This window comes from Artemia sp. Qi Xiang Cuo, chromosome 7 (assembly GCF_049724085.1).
Source record: "Artemia sp. Qi Xiang Cuo chromosome 7, ASM4972408v1, whole genome shotgun sequence".
Taxonomy (NCBI): Eukaryota; Metazoa; Arthropoda; class Branchiopoda; order Anostraca; family Artemiidae; genus Artemia; species Artemia sp. Qi Xiang Cuo.
Genome location: NC_142800.1, coordinates 36,548,110 through 36,572,836, shown reverse-complemented (window position 1 = coordinate 36,572,836; position 24,727 = coordinate 36,548,110). Strand labels below are relative to the sequence as shown.

The following is a 24,727-nucleotide window of genomic DNA, read 5'->3' as shown; positions in this document are numbered from 1 at the left end:
ATAAAAGATGCTGGAGTGGAAGCGTCCGCCGTGCGAGCTTTTTATGCGGTCGCATTTACCGTTTAGCACTAATGTATTAGGAACAGGAAATGTATAAAAAGATCACCCCCCCCCCCCACCGCCAAAAAAAGATGTGCTTTTTAGGGTAAAAAACACTTAAAAATTATAACTTAAAATCGCCATTAGGTCAAGGGGACGACTGGAAGAAAAATCAAAATAATTTCGATTCGTGGGTATCACACCCTTACCCCGCCACTCAGGTTCATCCTCGAGCATTGCTGCCCCGCTTGGGGTCTCCAAACTCAGAATAGTGCTTACTTTCCAGCGGAAATAGAAGATGCTCAAAAATGTGCCACAAAATATTACTGTAACCCCATTATTGCAACTATGAAACTGCCATTGAGTTCTTAAACCACTTTATTCGATATAAGACATGATCTAAGAAAGCAATTCGGGAAAGCGACCTTAGTAAACAAGATACACGAATCTATTCTCCCACCTTCTGCAACCAACAGCAGGTTTATAAGACAACCGAATAAACTGCATTTCGCTACGGGCCGAACGAACAGATTTATAAACTACTGCGTGCCCATTTTAGTTAGTGCCCCATGCGGAGAAGGCTGAAGACGCTATCAGCGCCACCCTAAGATGAGAATTAGGCAAGTAGGTATTTAAGTAGTTTATATAAACTATTTTTATTTGCTAAATTAACCCCTATCTTCAGAAACAAGGGGTGGAAACGCTGCCACCAGTGTAGGGTTTTTGGAGAGGGACCACAGTAGTACCGAGGCTTATAATCCACTCCTAATGTGAAATAAACTACTCCAATTATTTCTTATATAGTTATCTCTTCATAGTCTACAGAGAGTCGTTCGGGTAAAACGCAACAATTGAGACCTCCGTGAAAAGATAGTGCTCAATCTCCACTTCATGTCACTTAGCTCGAAGCTAAGCAGGAGGAGAGGTCTCCCACAGGCAAAACCGAACCAGTTTTCCTTACTTATACTCCAAAAACCTCAGGATATCTTATCTCATAAGATAACCTAATCAAAATAGGAGACGAATTCTCCTAAAACAAAGATTCGCAGCGAAACTTCCAAAAACCAGAATCTAAGCAAGGAAGAATATATAGGGTTAGTAAACTGAGGAAAACCTACGATTATCTTGAACATACAGAACTTGACTAACTAAAACAGGACACAAAAAAATAGACACTCAACTTCGGAGCGGGATTAGTCCCTTTGCCACTTCCGACAAATAATGACAATCAAACAGTTCGTGGTAACGAACTGCAAGTAAGGAGCGACCCGGTTCAGTGGTAACCGAAAGTCTAAAAAATGGAATTTTGATACCAATAGATACATCAAAAGAATCAGATTTTAATTGTGATTTCAACTATAAAAGTTTCATCAAGTAAGCATATACATAAAAAGTTAAGTACCTAAGAAAATTTGCCTTATTTTGGAAAAAAGGGAAAAGGCCCCCTGAAAGCTATAGAACCTTAATAAAGATCACATCATCATATTCAGTGTATCAGAGGACCCTACTGTAGAGGTTTCAAGCTCCTATCTACAAAAATGTGGAATTTTCCATTTTTTGCCAGATCACAGATGCGTGTTTATTTTTTTTTGTTTTTTTTTCTTTTTCCCAGGGGTAATCGTACTGACCAAGTGGTCCTAGAATATCGTAGGAGGGCTCATTGGAACAGAAATTAAAAGTTATAGGGCCCTTTTTAAGTGACCAAAAAAATGGAGGGCAACTAGGCCCCCTCCCACGCTCATTTTTTTCCCAAAGTCACCCGATCAAAATTTTGAGATAGCTATTTTGTTTAGTATGGTCGAAAACGTGATAACTATATCTTTTAGGATGACTTGATCTCCCGAAGCCCCTGGGGGGAGGGCTGAAAGTTATGATCTTTACCCAATGTTAACATATAGCATTGGTTATTAGGAAGTATACAGACGTTTTCAGGGGGAATTTTTTCTGGTAGTGGGGGGTGGGTCGGGGGGAGGATCTTTCCATGAAGGAAGTTTTCATGGGGGAAGGGACATTGCTATGAAGGGGGCGCCAGACTCTCCAGCATAATTAAAAAAAAAAAAAACAGAAATTAAATATAAAAAAAACAAGCTTTTCAACAGAAAGCAAGGAACAGCATCAAAACTGAAAACGAAATACAATTTTTAGGCGTATGATTGAGTTCATCCCCTAGTCAACAACTTGCTCTTTAGGCCAAACATTTGTTGACACATTCATAAGAGCGATTTATTCTAATTAGATGCCTGTGTAATTAAGGGGTCATTTTTAAAAAATTGGAACAAAATTCGAACTTTAGCTTAAAGAGCAAGGTATTGACTATGGGGCAAACCCCCTAATACGTATTAAAAATATATGAAATTAGAAGTTCGATACGTAAGTTACGTATATTTATTACTAATAAAAACATTCGTAAATAAAATTAAACAAGTTTCAAGAAAGCCATTTAACCAAACACAAGTAAAATTAATACGCAAATTCTGTTTCAACTATTCATATACGATGAGCCAAAATCAAAACCTGTATTAATTCGAAAACGTTCAAAAATTAAATAGAAAAAACAAGTTTTTTTTAAACGGAAAGTAAGGAGCGACATTAAAACTTAAACGAGCAGAAATTATTCCGTATATGAAAGGGGCTGTCCGCTCCTCAACACCTCGCTCTTTACGCTAAAGTTTGACTCTCTTACAACTCTATTTTTTTTAAACAATAAAAAACTTTAGCGTAAAGAGCGAGGCGCTGAGGAGGGGACAGCCCCTTTCATATACGGAATAATTTCTGTTCGTTTTAAGTTTTAATGTCGCTCCTTACTTTCAGTTAAAAAAACTTGTTTGTTTTATTTAATTCTCAGAAAGGCCATAACTGCGCAGTTCCCGGCAATCAATGAACCATTAGCCAACTGCGAGAAGACCAGCCAACCCATTGTGACATGATATCTGGGTTGGTGGATACGTCACTGTCTAGTTGACTCTTTCTGTCTGTCTTAATTAAATGTCTGATCCATTCAATAAGTTCGATTCTAGTGGAAAAAATGAAAACGAAAGGAATAAGCTTAGAGGGAAACATAACAGAAAAAGGGGCATTTATCTGGTAAATGAATGGGCCAGTGGCCTCACAATTAAAACAAAAACAAACTCTAGAAACTCTTATAAGACTATATAATCGAATTCGAAGCCAAATTGGGAAATTGGATGGTAGCTTACTCCCGTTTTTGAAGATTCCTTCTTCGTTTTTTTTTATACGGTCAGCAGCAATGGCCACCGCATCTGAAAGTGGAATTCCAGTATGATCCAGGAATTTTCCGAGACTGTCTTTCCGCGGGACCTTGGACGTTTCCAGCCACTACTGATTGGGTAAATTCACAAAGAAAACGATCCAGATTATCGACAGGCAGCCGCAGAAGATGTCCAAACCAGTGAAATGTCCGTTTGGCAGCCTGGTGTAGAAATATCGACTGGAAAACTTTACGACAAAGGCGGTCATTGCTGACAAAGTCTGTCTATAAATCTTCTCAAATCTCTGGAGCATCTTAGATTGAAGAGCGTGAAGACGGCGCCTGACAGCTGCAGTTGCAGGCCAAGTCTCAGCTCTGTACAGCAATACAGCAGGAATGAACAGACTGAGGCTCTGAGGATCTTCATTTTGGTAGCTCGTTTCATTCATTTTAATTCCCACGAAACTAAAAACCCTCTTAATTGATTTAGAATTTTGGGTGCCGTGACAGAATCTAAGACTAACGCACTAAAACAATTACGGCACCGAAAAGAACGCAGACAGGAGGATCTTTAGGCTAAGCCTATAAGGGACCCGTTGTCTTAGGAATCAGGTGAGTAGAAATGAGTAATTGAATGCTTTAAGTTCAGAGAGAAATTCTTTTTGGCGATTTACGTGTTTTTGAGATTGGAAACAGAGTGAAATGTTTCACTCTGTGTCAATGTTATAGAATTTAAAAGAAACATAAAGAGCAATATATTTACGGGAATAGTGTTTCGTTGATTTATACCCGTAAAATGAGCAGACTATTTAGTATAAGGTTCAGAATTGCGGATTATTGTGGTCAAATTGTTTGGAACTTGCTGAGAGTTGTCAAGGAAGCATTAAGGTAGGAAGCATTAAGGTTCGGAGGTTAAAAATTCGGCAGTTTAGAGAAAATCCGTTGTTTGATGGTGAACAATTAATGTCTGGAGTGTTTATTTTCAATTTTCCAAGCCAACTTCTGTTCTCATGGTTCTAAAACTATTCTGCAAGAATTTCCCGTTTCTAGCTTGAATAGTTTAGCTGCAAATCGCTAGAAAGACAGATTAACCCTTGATTTTATATACATATGGAAGTACAAGACTGCTTTTTTTTTTAACTCATTGTATTCCTGTATTATTTCGTAGGATGATAAAAAGAACTGAAGTGCTATCTGTTTGTCTGACAGTTGCATTGATTCTATTTTCTAGCATATAATGTTTTAACAAGGAAGCCATTATGGAAAAGTCCGAAGAGGTCATAACTAGGTTAATACCTTCCGTGACTAATCACAGAATTCTGAGTTGTTTTTTCAAAAGATCATGTGTTTTTTAGTGATCAAAGAAGCTATAGTATACGACGAAATTATTTCTTTGTTTGTGAGTCTTCATTGTTAATAAGGGGCTTAAAATTTTCACCATCATTACAGCTTATTCTAGGTTCACTAAGTTTTTGTTATGTAGAGTTAATTTGACCCTGAACTACGGCACTGACGATGCCTAAGTAAAGAACGATGTCGGCACAATGTATTGTTTTTTTTTCCTTTAGACCAGGGCACTTCGCATCAAAGGGGCTGTCGTAGAAACTTCGAAAAGGGCTCATTCGATTGGAAATTGGAATGGCTAGTTCCCTTTTTAATAGTCGAAAGTGATTGGAAGGTAACTAACACTCCTTCCACGCCCACCATTTTCCCAAACACATCCAATCAAAATTTTGAGATAACCATTTTGTTCTACGTAGTTGATTTTCAGATAGAAATTATGTTTTTGAGGAGGACACTCCCCCTACAGCCCTCAGGGCAAGGGTTATAAGTTATGCCCTGGGGGCATATAAGGTTTTTATTGAAAGCTTTGTCATATAAGCTTCAAAAAGGACTCATTCAATTGGAAATTCAAGGGGCTAGTGCCCTTTTTAATAGTTCAAAGTGGTTGGAGCGCAACTAACCCCCCTCTCACGCCCACCTTTTCCCCAAACACACCCAATCAAAATTTTGAGATAGCCATTTTGTTCAACGGAGTTGAAAGTTCTGGAAATTAGGTGTTTGAGGATGCCTGGGGGCATATAAGTTTTTTATAGAAAGCGGTGTCGTAGAAACTTCAAAACTGGCTCATTTGATTTGAAATTGAAATGGCTAGTGCCCTTTTGAATAGTCGAAAGTGATTGGAAGGTAACTAACACCACTTCGACGCCCACCATTTCTCCAAAAACATCCAATCAAAATTTTGAGCTAGCCATTTTGGTCAACGTAGTTGAAAGTTCTGGAAATTACACCTTTGAGCAGAACAATCCTCCCACAGTCTTCAGGGCAAGGGTTATAAGTTATGCCCTGGGGATATATAAGGTTTTTATTGAAAGCTTTGCCGTAGAAACTTGAAAAAGGGCTCATTCGATTTGAAGTTCAAAGGGCTGATGCCCTTTTTAATAGTCGAAAGTGATTGGAGGGCAACTAACCCCCCTCTCACATCCACATTTTCTCTCCAATACATCCAATCAAAAATTTTACATAGCAATTTTGTTCAACATAGTGGAAAGTTTTGAAAACTAAGTCTTTAAGGGTGACCCCCCCCCCTCACAGCCCTCAGGACAAAGGTTGTAAGTTCTGCACTGGGGGCATCTAAGGCTCTTATGGAAATCGTTATCGTAGAAACCGCAAAAAGGGCTCATTCGATTGGAAACTGAAATGGCTAGTGCCCTTATTAATAGTTGAAAATCATTGGAGGGCAACTAACCCCGTCTCACGCCCACCATTTCCTCAAACACATACAATCAAAATTTTGAGATAGCCATTTTGTTCAACGTAGTTGAAAGTTCTGGAAAATTATGTATTTGAGGATGCAGACACCCAAGAGTAAAGGTTGTAAGTTATGCCCATGGGGCATATAAGGTTTTAATAGATAGCGTTGTCGTAGAAACTTCAAAAGGGGATCATTCAATTGGAAATTGAAAGGGCTAGTGCCCTTTTTAATAGTCGAAAGTAATTGGAGAGTAACTAGCCCCCCTTTCACGCCCACCATTTACCCAAACACATCCAATGAAAATTTTGAGACAGCCATTTTTTTCAACGCAGTTGATAGTTCTGTAAATTATGTCTTTGAGCAGGACACTCCCCCCACAGTCTTCAGGGCAAGGGTTATAATTTATGCCCTGGGGGCATATAAGGTTTTTATTGAAACCCAAAACAAATAAATGAATAATAATACCCAAAACAAATAAATGAAATAAATGAAACCCAAAATAAACACAACTGAAAAAAATTCTTTTAAATGCTTTCACTTTTCTAACTTTAAGAAATCAAAAATCAATTAAGATTTTAAGGAATAAATATCAGCATATACATATTAAACTGACAATGCACATTTTTTCAGTAAATGTATTTGAATTTTTTTTCAGTTAAGTACAAATTATATTCTGGCTTTTAGAAAGCTTGGGGTTTAGAATCCAATTCACATTAATTTCTGCTCATTTTGAGTTTGACTCTTATTTTTTTTAATTTCTGTTGGTTTTGGGTTTCATTTATTTATTGATACTGATTTATAGTAGTAGTATTCTTGGTAGAATATTTGATTCTAGTTTTGTTGATTTTGGTTTAATGGAGTTCTTTACTTTTTTAAAAACTTATTTTGTTGAAAAAGTTTTTTTAATTAATAAAAACGGAAAAGACCAACAATCTGTAATATCTTCGCTTCATCATATCTCTGTCGAACAGTCATATCACGGCTATCTCCAGTTAAAACACTTAAGGCATTATTTTTAAAACTTCTAAGGTACGAAGGTGAGTTAAAAATGTAATTGACCACGCCAGACAACTATTGGGAAGATATGGTTGAACAAAAGAAAAATAAAGCGATCACATAATATCTTTCGGGCAAAAAGTACTTCAGCTTCCTCATCACACCAATATTTCTTGTAACCTTGCTACTAACACCCGTCACCCATTGGCCTGCAACTGCAGCTATCCAGCGTCGTCTCGATACTCCTCAATGTAAGTGGCTCCAAAGAATTGAGGGTATCCGATGGACAGACTTTGTCAGCAATAGCCGCCTACCAAGTTTGACTTCCCAGTCACTCTTTTTGTACCAGGCTGTCCAACGAACACTTCACTGGTTTGGACGAGTTCTGCGGCTGCCTGCCGACACTCCAGCTCGTATTCCTTATCTCTTTAGCGGCTAGAAACGTCCAAGGTCCAGTGGAATAACAGTCTCGAGAAATTCCTAGACCAAACTTAAATTCCGTTTTCAGATTTAGAGGCCATTGCTGCTGACTACCCAACATGGAGAAGGCTGTCAACGCTCTCAACACCACCCCAGGATGAGAATTAAGCAAGTCTTTAAGTAATTTACATAGCCTATTTTTACAGACTAAATTAACACCGTATCTTCATAGACGCAGGTTTGAAACGCTACCACCAGTGTAGGGGGTTTTGAGGGGGGCCACGGTAGTACTGAGGCTTAAACTCCACTCTTAATGTGAAATAACCTATATCAATTGCGACTTATATAGTTATCTTTCCATAACCTACAGAAACCGGGGTAAAACTAACAATTGAAACCTCCGTCAATAGATATTATTCAAACTCCACTTCAAGTCACCACGCCCAGAGCTATGCAGGGGGAGGGGAACACCCAGGAAAAATTAAACCAGTTTCTTATGCTCCAAAAACCTTAGGATATCTTATGTCACAAGAAACCCTTATCAAAATAGGAGACAAATTCTCTTAAACCAAAAAAATCGCGGCGAAACTCCCAAAAAATCAGAATCTTAATTGACTGGCTTATTCATTCAGTAAAAGAATCTCACGGACAAAGTGATAACGAAAGGAATAAACCTAGAGGAAAATATTACAGAACAGAAGGAAACGTGTCTGATAAATAATTGGGACGGGGGCCCAACAATTATCAGACTACATAACCAAATTTGAAAACAAATTTGGAAATTGGATGGCGGCTTACTCCTACTTTTGAAGACCTGTTCTACAAGTTTCTATTTTATACATTATGGTTGGGAACACCATTATTTAATAAAAACGTGTTAATTACTTACTTAATTGCTCGTTTTTCTGAGTTTCTGTCATCTCGCTCGTTTATTTTCAGCTTCAAATTTTATTTATTTAAAGGATTTTTTTACTATAAATGCAGTTTTAAAATCGTTTAATTGGGTCAAATTAATTTGTTTTCTTATTATTTATTGAAGATTGGAGTGGAATTCCAAAAAAAGAATATGACTCCAAACCGCTGAAAACACTTTTGTTAGTATAGAAATGCTTCGCTATGACAAAGCTGTAAGTAACCCTTTGATTATTTTGTACTTATTAAACATCAAAAAAGAAAAATTGCCATACAAAATATGTCCAATATTTAACATGGCTGTCACAGAAAGTATTGCAATAACCTTGTATTTTTTTTCTGCATACCGTCCTTGAATTGCAGAGGCATCGTTCACTGATCTTAGCAGGATTGCAACTCATCAGTTGGATACCTTTTGCAACTTCTTTGCAAGTTTTCTTTAGTTCCCTTCTTTGGAGACTGGAAATTTGTTCGTTTGGCAACTTTATTTTTTATAATTGGGAGCAAATAAAAATCTTCAGTATTATAATAACAGCCACCAAACTGATTTTCTCCATAAATTACTTAGGTTGGAAAAAACGACGAGAAATGATGTTGCAGCTTTTGTATGAAAAGTTCCATTAGCATCCACAGGGAACAGCAAAGGATACCTATTTCCCTCAAGTTATACCACTAAAAATAAATAAAAAAAGGAAATTTCGTAATGCCAGTCAAAAATAATTTTTGTCATATTGTAACCCCCCCCCCCTCCCCCCAAAAAAAGTGCACAAAGACTGCCAGAAAAAAATAATGACACGTACTAACGCCCGAGCCCTTCACCCGTTGTATTTCAACATTTGTGTCGAGTGAGAATCTTTTGCGACACTACCTTTCTGAGGATCTCATTAAAGTCCATCTGAATATATTTTTTCATTAAAACGTAACTAGTTGTGGGGGATGAAAAATTAAATAAAAATAATTTTTGAAAACGGTCAATCCTAAATTTTCCAAAGCGAAACTTTCAATTGAAACAAAAAATAATTTTATTTTATAACAAATTACATTTAAATACTTTTAATAAAACGTCGCGATAAAACATTAAACTAAACATTGTCCTTGTATCTCTACTCTTTGTGTCAGACAAATGTTAGCAGACACCTACATGAATGGAAAATCTAAGTTCATCTCATCAATAAAAATCACAAGCGTTCTACTTACTAATCATTACCTTAGTTCGAGACTGTCGTACGGGCAAATTCTTTAAACGACATTTAACACTACTAAAGCAGAATTTCTAGCTCAATTGTTAGGGTTCAAAAGGACTAAAGTTAAAATGTATAAAGGGCAAATATTCTCCAGAGCCACTGATGAAGCATAGGGCGTCGACAAAGTTCGACCTTTCAGTTTCGAGTCCTTTTTTGGCAGGGCGAAGTAGCGAGCCTGTCACTCAGCCTTACGGCAGCGGGGATTAAATCCCGAGCCCCGTCATGCCAAGCCGAGATCAATCTATTACACTACCACAGGATAGTTTAAAGTTGCAAGACATCACTTTAACCGGAGAGTGGGATAACTAAACAGTGCCATAGTGATTATTGATTAACTTACCATGTCTTAACCCAGCTGTTCAATTAAGTTGAATTAAAGTCCTTTGTGGATTAAAGTCCTTTGTTAGAATTAAAGTCCTTTGTGGTAGGCCACAAAAAATTTTGATATTAGAGTTTGCATTTACCACCAATTTTTGAAGTGAGGAATAGAAGATATGACGTAATTTCGAAAAACCTCACAACTTCAAATTATTTTGAGAGCCAAATAAGATATTAGAAAACAGATTCAAACAATTTTATTTAGTTCTTTTTCAAAGCTTATCTAAAAAGGTCAATTTATTTATAAGAAATTAAAAGTGATAGTAATAAATAGCTTTAGCATTTTGTCATAGCCCCAACTTCACCTTCGACTGAACATGAGGTTCAGAAATTAACTTTCATTAAAAAAGGAAAAATGATAAATATAAATTTTTTTAGTATATTTGCGTAGAAGGGACCTTTGGATTAGAACAACATCAAGTAAGTATTATCTATGAAGCTACGTTATGTGGGCCGTTCAAGAGCTAAACTATTTTCAGTAAATTTTTCAATATTTTCTACACATAGGTGTCAAAGCACTCGACTTATTCATAGTCTAAACTGAATTTTTTATTATTATCTTCATAATATATTATTTAAAACTAAGGGCTAATACAAAAAAGTACAAAAAAATTAAGTTCGACACCGTATGCTCGAATTATTTATAGAAAAGGCAGTTTGATCGAGTTTCACATTTTGACTCGCATTAAAATATCCTAAACAAGTTATTCACACACAGACAGAAAGCAAACGCCCAAAATTCCTGATCTTTTTTCAGCTCGATTATTACGATAGTTTGCTGGGATATACACTGGGCAATGAATCCTTTTTTGAGTTTTATTCCTGGCTTGTTTTATGGACTTAATCAGTTTAGCTTAAGAAAGAGTCATATAAGATTGCTTTCAATTTTGATTCTCTTGGCACTGTCTAGAATTTCTTGTAATAAGTGTGGGAAAAGGAAGAACATAAAATTGAAATATGAAGAGGCATTATGGGTAAAATGCCTCTTCCTTCTTCCTATGGGGAAAATCCTGGGAAATACTATAAGGTTTAATTTCTAGAAATTAGAAATGAGATAATCTTGAACTAGTATAGCCGCTTGAGCGTTTCAAATAAGGAAATCAACTTTCTTTCGTCTAAAAAATAACTTTAATGATGTGTTAGAGTTCAGAGACTCACTATATCTACTGAACATGACGTGTTAACATTGAAGCATGATAAGACAGTTCCTTCACTTGACTAAAGAAATCTTTGTTTTCCATGTGCGTTAGGCTGAGTATTTCTAAGGCCTCTTTCAAAAATGCAGCAGCTTCGACGTCCTTGCCTTCATTCAATTTAATTTTTCCTAATTTTGCCAAAAGCATGCCCAATAACGGATGGTTTTGACCGTAGTATTCCCTAAAAAAAGCAACAAATTAGGATATTAAGACAATTTCAAACTTTAAAGAAGTTGAGCATATTCAGGGTGGCGAACGTGGTCCACTAGTCTAATCTCGTTTTGAAAATGGCAAATTCCAGTCTAGCTGTTTTGTACCATTAATCTTATAAAAAAGACGCCAGAACCACTAATTTCAGAAACTGGACCACTAGTCTCAAAATTTGAACCTCAGGCCCCATGAAATTTTGTTGTTTTTGGGGTAAATGCGTAGTTTTTCTTAATTCTATCAGCTTGCTTTCTATTTTTCTACGATCCCTTATTTTCAGATAGAATGAAAGCGTGGCTTTTTATAGAATCCTCGAAAATATGAAAAAAAACACAAAATTCCACATTTTTATAGATGAGAGCTTGAAACTTCTTCTATAGGGTTCTCTGTACTGCTAAATCCCATGGTGTAATTTTCATTGATTACTTTCCCTCGGGTGTGCCCCCCCCTTTTTTTAAAAATTAGGCAATTTTTCATGCTCGTAGCTTTAAATCCGTAGCCTTAAACTTGATAAGACTTTATATATTTATCAAGTTACAAAGATTTTTTGGATGTATATATTGTAATCAAAACTATTTGTTATTCTTTTTTAAAGTTCTTTTTTTCTTTTTTAAAGACCAGGTCCTTTTTTAAAGGACCTGGTCGCTCCTTACCAGGATTGACCTGGTAAGAAGCTTATTATTATTATTAATAATACCCTTATTAATAGTAATATATGTGCACAAAAGCTGATTTTTCTTGAATTAATTTAAAAAACTTTTTCCACAAAATATGTTTTTCAGAGAAAAGTAAAGAACTCCATTAAACAAAAAATGAGCAAAATAAAATCAAATAATCTACCAAGCGTGAAACTACCCCTAATCAGCATCGATAAATAAATGAAACCCAAAACAAACAGAAATAACAATAATTAACCGAGTCAAACTCAAAACGAGCAGAAATTAACATAAGTTGGGTGCAAAACCCCTATGCCTTCACAAGGCCAGAACATACTTTGCACTTTACTGAAAAAATATAAATGTTTTTACTTTCATAATTTAAATAAATCAAATAATATTAACATATTGATTACTAAATATCAGTATATCTAAATTAAACTGACAATTCACATTCATTTGTACTTTTTCAGTAAAGTGCAAATTTTGTTCTGGCATTGGGAAGGCATAGGGGTTTTGTGACCAACTTATGTTAATTTCTGCTCGTTTTGAATTTTTTGTTTAATGGAGTTCTTTACTTTTCTTTGAAAAACTTATTTTGTGGAAAAAGTTTTTTATATTAATTTCTGTTCGTTTTATATTGACATAGTCTTTTCAGAGAAAAAGAAAATAATACTTTAAAACTTTTCGTTTTTTAAGACTTTATAGTTTGGCCTGCTATTTGTATGCTGGAAAAAAATTTTCAGCAATTTTTAACAACATACACCCTTTTAAAAATCTGGACACAAATACTACTGTTTAAATTAGTTTCATACCTCCTCTGGTTGACCTGAAAAGGAAAACTTGATACCATTCGCAAAAAATTTACTTTCTTTGATAGCTTGGATACCCTTACGCTATTTTGAATTGGTTAAATTTTAAGAGCAGAAATGGGAGGGTTGGCATGGGAGGGTGGGAGTGGAAGGGGGATTAGTTGCCCTCAAATCACTAAGGGCATCAGCCCTTTCTATTTTCAATCGAATGAGCCCTTTTCGAAGTTCCCAAGACAACTCCTTTGGTACGAAGTGCCCTTGTCCAAACAACAACAAACAATAAAACATACCCACTTCGATCTTTACTATAAAAATGTCAAGCCTTCCAATCACTTTCGACTATTAAAAAGGGCACTAGGCCTTTCGATATCCAATCGAATGAGCCCTTTTGGAAACGACAACGCTTTCTATAAACACCATATATGCCCCCAGGGCATAATTTACAACCCTTACCCTAAGGTCTGTTAGGGTGGTTGTCATCCTCTAAGACCGAATTTCCAGATCTTTCAACTACGTTAAACAAGCTTGTTGACTCATCTGCTAATCAAATCGGTGCCATTGCCCTAGTCAAAGGCAAGAAATCTAAGAAAAAAACGGCAAACTTTCCATCCCAGTCCAAAATTACCACCAATGATAATTCGTCGGCTGAAGAAGGATTTCAGTATTCAAATCAAGCAAATGATGAAACTTCGACCACAATGGATATTTAAATGTATACTATGCAAGATTTTACGTTTCTCACAAAATTATCACTGTGCAATAATGTTGTTTTTAACTATTAGGATGACCAAGATATTTTGCACAATAACCCCTTAGCTAGCCCTGATAGCCCTTTTAACCGTATAAATTGTGAATGTCTCGACACTTTTGATTTTGTAAAAAATGTAAAACCAAATCTAATGGACAAGACCAAACTCAATATAATCTGCTTTACCATCAAAAGCATAAGAGATTAGTGGACTAATTCCAAAGATTTAATTTTAATTAACGGTTACTGCCCTTTCGACGTAATTGAAATAACGGAGACGTGGCTTTCAGAAATTGATGATACTAATGAATTTTCACTCCCTTGCTTTCAAGCTATTCATATTGAAACAAAATTAACCAAGTCCTCTGGTGGCATTTCTCTTTACATCCGGTCAAGTCTAAAATTCACCAGGATATGACACTGTGAATCTTTATTCACTCAACATATAAATAATAGATTCATGTATTCAGTACTTGTTGATATGAGTGCTGACGGCAATTATTATATTTTCTCATTGTTTTATAAGCCACCCCCAGGTTCGACACCTATCTTGTGTAATCTTTTCGGTGACTTTTCTAGTTTTATTAATTCACCACAAAAGAAGGAACTAGTTTTTGGGGACTTTAATTTTAATTTAATTAATGTTAGAAGTAAATAATTATTGTGATATCTTCTTTGAAACATTTACCCCAAGTGGTCGTCTTCCAACAATCCTTTTTCCTACTAGAGTTGATCCTATGAGGTCTATCGCTACTGTAATTGATGACATTTTTGTATCCACTTCCCTGGGAAACCACCTGTCCTCCAAAGTAATATTCTCTGACCTGTCAGATCACTTTCCAATCTATCTCTCCCTACCCTTCCAACCGACTACTAAACACCCTAGAACTAATACCCCTACGTCTAATAGAATATATAATATTGTGAATATGAACAGGTTCACGGATCGTTTGAAATACTTTGACTGGTCAAAGGTTTTGGATTGTCAGGATGTTAATTCAGCCACAAATGGTTTTACACAGGGACTGAGTGATCTTATCAGTTCAACCTTTCCAGTCTGTAAATCAAATCGAAAAACTACCTATATACACCCCTGGATGTTCAATAGCCTGATAATCTCTTCATATTGTAAAAATAACCTAGATAAGTTAGCATGCAAAACCCGTAGCGTTATTGACCTAACTAATTATAAAACTTACAAAAACTTATATACCAAACTCGTCCGTGAAGCAAAAAAAATTATTATTATTCAAAAATCACTCACTGCAAAGGGAACTTGCAAAAAAATTGGTCAACAATAAATGAAATTCTTTCAAAAAAAAGGAATTCAAGATCTATACCTATAACCTATTAACCTTAAGGACATCAGTGGCAGATTAATTGAGCCAATTTCAGTACCGGATGCTTTTAATAATTATTTCACCAACATTCCAAATGCTAACTCCTGTTCCCCCTCCGAGTCAGTACACCCTAGCAAGAATCCCAGATCCATATTTTTCTCTCCAACTGATAGTAATGAGGTGCTTCAACTTATCGAATCTCTCTCTAATAGTAGTACACCTGACTTCCTTGGGATAAGTAATAAGCTTCTTAGAACTGCATCTTCCTATGTTTGTGAACCCATTGTGCATATAGCAAACCTGTCTATGATCAATGGAGTCTTCCCAGAAATATTTAAATCAGCAATTGTTATCCCGATTCATAAAAAAGGCGATCCGTCTGAGATAAGTAATTATCGTCCAATCTCACTTCTCCCAGCTGTATCCAAAGTGCTTGAGAGAATTGTCTTCCGACGTCTTTCTTCCTTTTTATTTGGGATTAATCCTTCAGAGTTCAGATTCGTTGATTTCTTCTCATCAATATGGCTTCCGTTCCAAATTTTCAACTGCTCATGCACTAATCGATGCCACACAGTTAATCCGGTCCCAACTTGACCCTAAAAATACTTTAATTGGCTGATGTCTTGATTATTTTAAGGCTTTTGGCAGGGTTGATCATTGGGGTTTACTAATTAAGCTTAAGAACATAGGTAGTTGTTGTCTTCCGATCTACGGTTGTTGCAAATATCTCTCTTTGAGAGTGCAGAGTTTGAGTCTGAGTGGTATGAACTTTCCCCCCCTACCTGTCCGAAGGGGCGTTCCGCAGGGCTATGTTCTCGGTCCAATACTTTTTCTCCTGTATATTAATGATTTGGTTACAGGCCTGGGTCCATCAGTGCACCCAGTACTTTTTGCTGACGATAGGCCTACCAACTTTTTCATCACCGGCCCTAATTTACCATCCGTCGTCACCTCTGCTCAAATTCTTCTGAATAGAGTACAGGAATGGTCTCTCGTTAACTGTATGACCATTAACAGCAATAAAAGTCAGGTTGTATTATTTCGAACCCCTTACAAAAAAAATGAAGCTCAGTAAGCACTTGACCTAAAATATTCGACCAATCTCCTCCCGCAGGTCGAAGTTACCAAGTTTATTGGTGTCCACATAGACTCCTCCCTATCATTTGCAACTCATGTATCCTGCATCAGAGCCATAATCTTGCGACAGGTAAGTATGATTAATCGTGTGAATAATTTTCTTCCCCGAAATATCCTTGGCACCCTTTATTGCTCTTTTATTTAGCCATGTATCTCATAGTGCGGATCTGTTTGGGGCAACACTTATCCTTCAGTTACCAATAAATTAAAAACTGCCCAAAACCGTGCCATCAAAGCAGTTTTTCGGCTGCCCCGACTATATGCCATCCAGGACTTGTTCTCAGATTTTGGTATTATTCCTTTTGAACAAAGTATAAAAAAATTAAATCTATCCCTTGCATACTCCGCTTACCATAAAAGCCTTCCTTCTCAATTATTATCTTATTTTAATTGCAATAATTCTGAAGGCCTCTGTCTCCGTTCATCCAACCTTTCCTTAATTGTCCCCAAGTGTGTCTGTATCTCCGCCCCGCGATCTCCAAGTTATATATCTATACTTCAATGTAATATAATACCCCCTAGTATCGAACTATCCATAATTTTTCGCACGCTGTATAACAATGTTACTAAACTTTGATATAATAAATCTCTAAATTTTTAAATCAATTTGCTTTAATTTACCCGTGTTTTTCTCTTTTTTTCAGTTTTTTTTTCTCTCTTGTTCATTTTCAATTTTTTGTTGTTATGGTCCTCAACAAGTTCGCTTCCAGGATCTATATTATTATTGGTGTTATGTTTCATCTTGTTTTTATTTCAATAAATTGAATTGAATTGAATAAATTGAACATAGCTATCTCAAAATTTTGATTGGATGTGTTTGGGGAAATGGTGGGTGTGAGAGGGGTGTTAGTCGCCTTCCAATCACTTTCGACTATTAAAAAGGGCACAAGCCACTCCAATTTCCAATTGAATGAGCGCATTTCGAAGTTTCCGCGACAACTTCTTCGATACGAAGTTCCCTGCTCTAAAGGAAAAAATTAATAAATAATACATTGTGCCAACATCGTTCTTATATTCCCCCAGGGTATAACTTAAAACCCTTGCCCGGAGGGTTGTGGGGGAGTGTCCTCCTCTTTACTTAGTCCCCGTTTCTTGTCTCGTTCTCGACTGTCCCCGAACTTTACTTAGGCAGCGCGATCGTGCTGCCTATGATTTATACAACAACTTTCTATGTAAACCTTATATGCCCCGAGGGCATAACATACAACCCTTGCACTGAGGGCCCTGAGGGGGTTATCATCCTAAAAGACCTAATTTCCAGAACTTTCAACTACGTTGAACAAAATGGATATCTAGAAATTTTGATTGGATGTGTTTTGGAAAATGGTGGGCGTGAGGTGCGTTAGTCGCTATCCAATCACTTTCAACTATTAAAAAAGGCACTAGTCCTTTCGATTTCCAATTGAATGAGCCCTTTCGAAGTTTCTACGACAACATTTTCAATGAAAACTTTATATGCCCCAGGGCATACTTACAACCCTTGCCCTGAGGGCTGTGGGGGGAGGGGTTGTCATCCTTAAAGACCTAATTCCCAAACTTTCAACTTTATTGAATGAAATGGTTACCTCAAAATTTTGATTGGATGTACTTGGGGAAGGGTTGGGCGTGAGAGGGGGGTTATTTGCCCTTCAATCACTTTCGACTATTAGAAAAGGCACTAGCCCTTTGAATTTCCAATCGAATGAGCCTTTTTGAAGTTTCTACGACAACGCCTTCTATAAAAACCTTATACGCCCTCAGGGCATAACTTGAAACCCTTGCCCCGAGAGTTGTGGGGGAGTGTTCTCCTCAAAAACATATTTTCTACCAGGTAATCAACTACGCTGAACAAAATGGCTATCTCAAAATTTTGATTGGATGTGTTTGGGAGAATCATGGGCGTGGGGGGGGGGGCTAGTTGCCCTCCAATCACTTTCGACTATTAAAAAGGGCACTAGCCCTTTGAATTTACAATCGAATGAGCTTTTTCTGAAGTTTCTACGACAGCGCTCTCTATAAAACCTTATATGCCCTCAGGGCATAACTTAACCCTCTCGCGGGCGCTGGTTGGTTTTGAGGACACTTAATTGTAACCCCCTCTTTACCCAAAGCTGAGCTTTTAACATATGTTTCCTGGTGCCATCTGATTACCGACTCTTCCATAAACGTCCCTGAAGAGCCCGTCTACCGGATAAGCTGTGCTTTCTTCCTGCCATTTTAGCAGAAAATTGTAATTTGAGTTTTATCAAGGATTTGCAAGGTAACTGCGCTTTTTCTTTATTTTGTAGACATCATCGCTGACCTAGGAAAGTTGGCATTTTTTTCTCAGAGAATTCATACCCTTAGTAGTGTGTTAGAGTAATTTTTTCAACTTCTGAATATTTCATACAGTTGAGCCACCTATTTTCTTTCTGTCCCCGCATGAGGACACTGCCCATTAGCGTCAGCTTTTTTTATAGTTTTCGGTCCGTATAGTTTCCGTAGTTAACACTAGTAACACTACTGTTGCCACAGGTAACACTACTGTTTATTTGTCCCCGCTTGTACCTTGTGCTCGCAAACTAGTAAAGCTTCTGTTCTTTACAGATGAGTCGGCTAAAAATCAGGCATGATAAAGATATCATGAAAATCATGTTTGAAGACGATAGTGACAATGGAATCGATTCAGACCAATCAGATCTTTCCTCCGACGAAGAAGATGGCAGAGATCCCACTTGGCTGCCTCCATGTGAAGAAGAGGACGTCCAACTTGCTACCGGATCGAGCCCAGCGGCTAGAGATAAGTAAGAGAGAGCTACAGACGAAGACAGTGTAGACCACGAGGTAGCGGAACCTGATCGAACGGAACCATCTCTCCAGCGTGTTGCTAGAACTTATGCGACGAAAAGGAAAATTCCAAGCATGGAGCCCAATAGTTCTGCTTTTTTTTCGACGTCGCAAGCAGACCCTGCTGTCAACAGTTCAGTTTCAGATGGAAGATCACAGACCACTCCTTCACAGTCTAACAGTGGGATTGCAGCTAAAACCAAAGTTCCACGAGACAACCCGAAGTCTAAATCGGTCAAGGCCAGACGACGTATTTGAAGAGCCAATGTCGATAATCCTCTAGCAGAGTCAGTTCCTTCGTTCACCGGTGATGGTCGGGTCTTGCTCAATCTCAGCAACGAGTCGGATCCTGTCGATTTCTTTGAGGGACTTCTTTCCAACAAAATTCTTCCAATGGTCGTCAGGGAATCTAACGCTTACGCATTGTAAAAAAAAGGGTCTGAGTTGAATTTGACATCAGCAGAACTACGCATCTATGTTGGATGCCTTCTGATAATGAATTATGTTCGATACCCAAGAATTGAAAACTACTGGTCAAATAACCTGAGGCTACCTCAAATTGCTGATTATATTTCAAGCAAAGGTTCAAAAAGATCAGAGAATGTTTACATTTCACTACTCACAAATACTACAAGATCCGCCCATTTTTGGAGATGTTGCGCAACTCTTTCAAAGCAGCAGTGGCCGACGAAGAATACAGTTCAATAGACGAGATGTTGGTCGCCTTCAAGGGAAGAAGCAGCCTCAAGCAGTATATGTCATCTAAACCAAGTAAGTGGGGTTTAAAAATTTGGGTTCGGGCTGGAGTCTCGAAAACACAAACACTAAAGTGTATTTCGACAACTTTCTTACCTCGGTATCTCTGGTGGAAGCATTAGCAAAGGAAAAGATTTATAGTGTTGGAACCCTTCGCGCAAATCGACTTGGAGATGCTGCACCTAAGCTAATACCAAAAGTCGAAATGACAAAGAAAAAGTGAGGAACCTTGTCGTTTGATATGTCTGCTGAAGGAGTGATGGTTTTACGCTGGAAAGACAACAATCTCGTAAATGTTTGTTCATCCTTTGCTGGTTATGCCCCAACTGACAGTGTCCAGAGATGGTGCAGCACAGCGAAATCGAAAGTGGCGGTTGAAAGGCCATACGCAGTGGAGGAATATAATAAGTGTATGGGAGGCGTGGATTTGATGGATTCGCTGACTTCACTTTACAAAAACGACTTTCGAAACAAACGTTGGTACATGCGCCTTTTCCACCATTTCCTTGATGTTGCTGTTGTCAACGCTTGATCTCCTCCATTTCAAAGGGTCTGTTGCAGTAGCTATGACGAACAAAGGGATGGTGCAGATGAGGACAAGCCCTGATCGGCCTTCAAAAATTGGCTTTGTCAAGAAAAGGACTGTCATTGCTGTCCCAAGCGAGATCCGACTTGATGGTCTGAGTGGCCATTGGCATGGCAATTCCGACAAAAATAACGCTTCTCGATGCCAAGACAAGAACTGCACGAGTAAAACGAGATTCATCCGCAAAAAATGCAAAGTCGCATTTTGCCCTGAATGTTTCGAGAACTTTCACAGTGTCCGATAAGCCTTTCGAAAGAGTGTTTTCTGGGCGGCGTCCCCATATGTGGACAGTAGCATATTTTACCTTTTCATCCTTTTTTGTCAGTTTCTGAATACATATCTGAAATCTATGTATTTTTCTACATAGGAAAGAACTTTGTCCTGTCAGTTTATCTCAAAAATTGGAAATTCGCCCGCGAGAGGGTTAAAAACCTTGCCCCGAGATTTGTGGGGGAGTGTCCTCCTCAAAAACATATTTTTTATCTGGAAATCAACTACGCTGAACAAAATGGCTATCTCAAAATTTTGAGTGGATATGTTTGGGGGAATGATAGGCGTGGGGGGGCTAGTTGCCCTCCAATCACTTTCGACTATTACAAAGGGCACTAGCCCTTTTGAATTTACAATCGAATGAGCCTTTTTTGAAGTTTCTACGACAAAGCCTTCTATAAAAAACCTTATATGCCCCCAGGGCATGCCTTAAAACCATTGCCCCGAGGGTTGTGGGGGAGTTTCCTCCTCAAAAAGATATTTTCTATCTGGAAATCAGCTACGCTGACAAATTGCCTATCCCAAAATTTTGATTGGAGGTGTTGTGGGAAATGATGGGCGTGGGGGGGGGGCAGTTGCCCTCCAATCACTTTCGACTATTAAAAAGGGCACTAGCCACCCCAATTGCCAATCGAATGAGCCTTTTTCGAAGTTTCTACGACAACTCCTTCGATACGAAGTGCCTGTCGGAGAAAAAAAAAACATTGTGGACACACCGATCTTTACTTAGGCAGCGCTAGCGCGCTGCCTATGATAGATTTTCTTTTCTTCAGATTTTTTCTTCTATGCATAAACTTGTATCTTCAATAACAACTAGAGAGGGTAACTAAATTAGATTTACAGCATATTGATCTTTAAGTGAAAAATCAGTGTCACTATTCCTACATTGTAGTTTCATTCTGATTAATTTTGTCTGTACTGTCAATGAGACTCTTTTCATTCATATTATGTGACTAATATGTTTGAATTTGTTCAACTGAACAAACGTCACATACTAGAGACACCTAGACACTAGTGACACCATTGATTCATCCCTCTTTGCAATCGCCAAATAATAAACTGTGTTACCATTATTCATATTTATCATAATGAGAATTGAAACACATTCCCCTGGCATATGATTCACAAACATGACTATCACAGGATGAGCAGTTTTAACGTAAAAAATTTACTACAGACAGGAAAAAGCCCATGGCTTCTTTTTAGCTGGATCTAGTGAAGGACGAACCAGAGGGAATCAGGCAGTGGAGTCACTTTAACATTAAACTTTCTTGTGCATAATGGTATACTTTATTCGGTTACTATGGGCTAGGGTTTGTTCTTTACTAGGTTGGCCTTTAAGGGGCAACCATGATATACTGATTTATGCTATATGTTCAGCCATTTGTAACTTGAAGTGCTCTGGATAGGCCGACATATACATCATGGACGTGCACAGGGAGGAGTGCCTCGGAGCCCACTCTCTCTCCATGAAATTCTAGATTTTTTTTTTGAATTTCTGGGCATTGCTTGTTCAATTTATCGAAAAAGTCTTTGTTTTTATAACTGGGCCCCTCGAAAAACAACATGCGTACATGCCTTATAGCTATTAGTATGCAAAATATGACATATCTAGAAGGAAGTTCTTGGTTTAACAGGCTGTATATATGTTGCTATAAAGAGGTGCTATTTTTGTTGCCATAGGTAAGTTAACAAAGAGTTTTTTAGTCCAATTATCACACGTTCATAAATTATTTTTTCCACGGAGTGTTCTGGAATATACTCAGAATTTCTGGGGCGGGCTATATATTATTCACAACAGTGTGAACTCTATTATGTGGAAAAAATTCAGGAATCATGATGTTCAAGTTTATAAATAGTTGAGTTATCGAGCATGACCCTTTCTGTGGCATCCACTATCCCTCAATCCTGTTTACAGGCATTGTAGTGACTCACCCTTTGTGGTGTACTACCTGGAAGGGCAGGGGTAGATAATAACGAAGGCACTCACTTTATGAACACATTTCATTAATGTTCATAAAGAAATAACTAAATGAAGCGGAACAAAAACGTTCCAAGACTTTTAAGATTTGGTGTTTGAATATGCTCCTAAAAGTCTCATTAATAAAATTCAATTACTTTCTTTGAAATATATAAGAAATATCATATTTGCTCGAGAGTTGTTATTTCTATCAGTGTGAACATGAGTAAGTCCAAGATTTCAGGAGATAAATTCTTAGTACATACACCAGCAATACCAACAGGCGGTGTGATAAAAACACCAATAGGCGGTGTGTCCAGGCCAGAAAATTATTTGTAAATCAAGTACTGGGACTTATTTGAAAACGTTTCCATTTTTGGAACATCCGCATATAGTGAGTTAAATCAAAGTTAGAGCAGATTATTAAATAGTAGCCTAAGATAACCAATAGTTTTCAGGTTCACTTTCTTTCCAAAAACTTTTTAGAATATATTTCTTTCAGCATATATTTCCCTTCTATCTCATTAAGCAATGTCCTAAGGTCTGTAAACAGATGTTCAGAATTTGTTCATTGTTAAATATGGGTAAATAATCAATTTTCAGATGAATAGTTTTTAATAATACAGAGAAAGTATTTGCGATAGATTAGTAAAGCTTTAACAGACTTTCAAGAATTGACAAATGGATATATTTTCAGAAGCTTCATCTGTATTGATCTGCTACTTTTTTTTAAATGCCATAGAAAGTTTTTCCACAGAGCAATTGTTTACCCTGGGCTAATTTTGACCTTTTTTCCTTTTTTAAGAGAGACATTGAAAGGAGCTTTTTATAGTATTGAAAACTGTTGAAAACATGGGCGCCCATAAGCTGAATTCCAGGGGGGGGCAAACTTCGTCTAATTGCTACTTTTAATGCTATATAATAGAAATCTCAGAACAAAAATATAAAAGTAAGGCAGCATCATTCAGCCAGGGGGGGGGGGGCAAGAGCCCCCCCTGCCCCCCCCCCATATGGGCGCCCATGGTTGAAAAGGTATTAGACTTTCCCAAAATTTGGAACATCAGCCATATACGACCGAACAGAGGTGGATTCTTCTATTTAAGCAGGTTGCGTACCACTGACTATGTCTAAATTTGCAAAATGCTATATTCACCATGTATCGGGTTTTGAAAATGTTTTGATGGACCAAGAGAGAGAAAGATAGACATTTATTATACCAAACAACAACATCAATATTAACAACCACTCCGAGAAGTAAAAGAATTGTCCGAGGGGGTGACAAAAATACACTAAAATAAAACAGGACAAAATCAATAATAAAACTAACTAACACAAATCGCACATCCTAATTGGCCCCACAAATCTTGCAACTAAACAATTCCAACTTTACTATAATGATTGTATTTATTCAATTATTGAATTACGACCCCCCTCTAAAAAAAAACAACAAAAAACAACTAAAATTCATACTCAAAAGCGCCCTGTATGCATGTAGTTACAGTAAGTAATACATATTTCTGTTTATTAGATAATATGTAAGAAAGTTACATAAAATATTAAGGTATAAGAGGATTTTCATTATTATGGTATTTTTTTTTTAAAACACTATGTATCCTTTAAATATAACATAAATTGAGCATTACCAAAGCTTCAAAGAAAATATGAGAGTGAAAAGCAGCATTATCATTCAATTTATGTTTTGTCTTCTTTTAAGCATAGGTAATGTTCAGTTTGTGTTTCATTTCATAGGCGCCGGTAAGGGAGGGGGCATGTCCCCCCTGGAAATTTGGGACTATAAAGTGATTAAGAGGAAACCAAAGGAAAAAGAGCAGAAAAGGGGAAAACAATTAAAAAACGTGTGTTGCCCATTGTTGGTAGCCTGTCAATAGATTTCAACCCTTAATAAGGAAAATATAAGTTCTAATTTGTGACTGAGTGACCCCTTTCCTGTTTTTCACAAACATTTTTCCTATATGATTTGGTTGGAGTAACAAAAAAAAATCAAATCCTTCTTAGTAATGAGTGATAAGTGAATAACAATCCTTCATCCTTGTCAATAGAGTAAGAGCCTAACTATTGATACATTCAATCAAAGAATCAGCTTTTTAGGGTGATCCTAAGTATTTATTTGTTTATTAGTAATTAAGTCATTTATTAGTGCACAAGAAATTTCGTATAATTATATAAAACACAAGGCAAAAAACTTAATAAGGGGCAGTTTAAGTAAAAATATGCCGTAAACTTTTGCTTGCATTACATGAGTTTTTTTTTCAAGTAATTACCTGTAATACTCTACATGAAG

General features: G+C 37.1%; 1 protein-coding gene across 1 annotated transcript in view; it reads right to left on the bottom strand.

Moving 5' to 3' along the window:
• Positions 1 to 9,341: 9,341 nt before the first annotated feature.
• Positions 9,342 to 24,727, bottom strand: part of LOC148950221 (histone-lysine N-methyltransferase SMYD3-like) — a 54,077-nt gene continuing 38,691 nt past the window's right edge. The window contains exon 8 of the mRNA XM_089092244.1: positions 9,342 to 11,329. Within this exon, the coding sequence (XP_088948370.1) occupies positions 11,116 to 11,329 (214 nt within the window). The 3' untranslated portion in view covers positions 9,342 to 11,115. The remainder of the gene's footprint in view (positions 11,330 to 24,727) is intronic.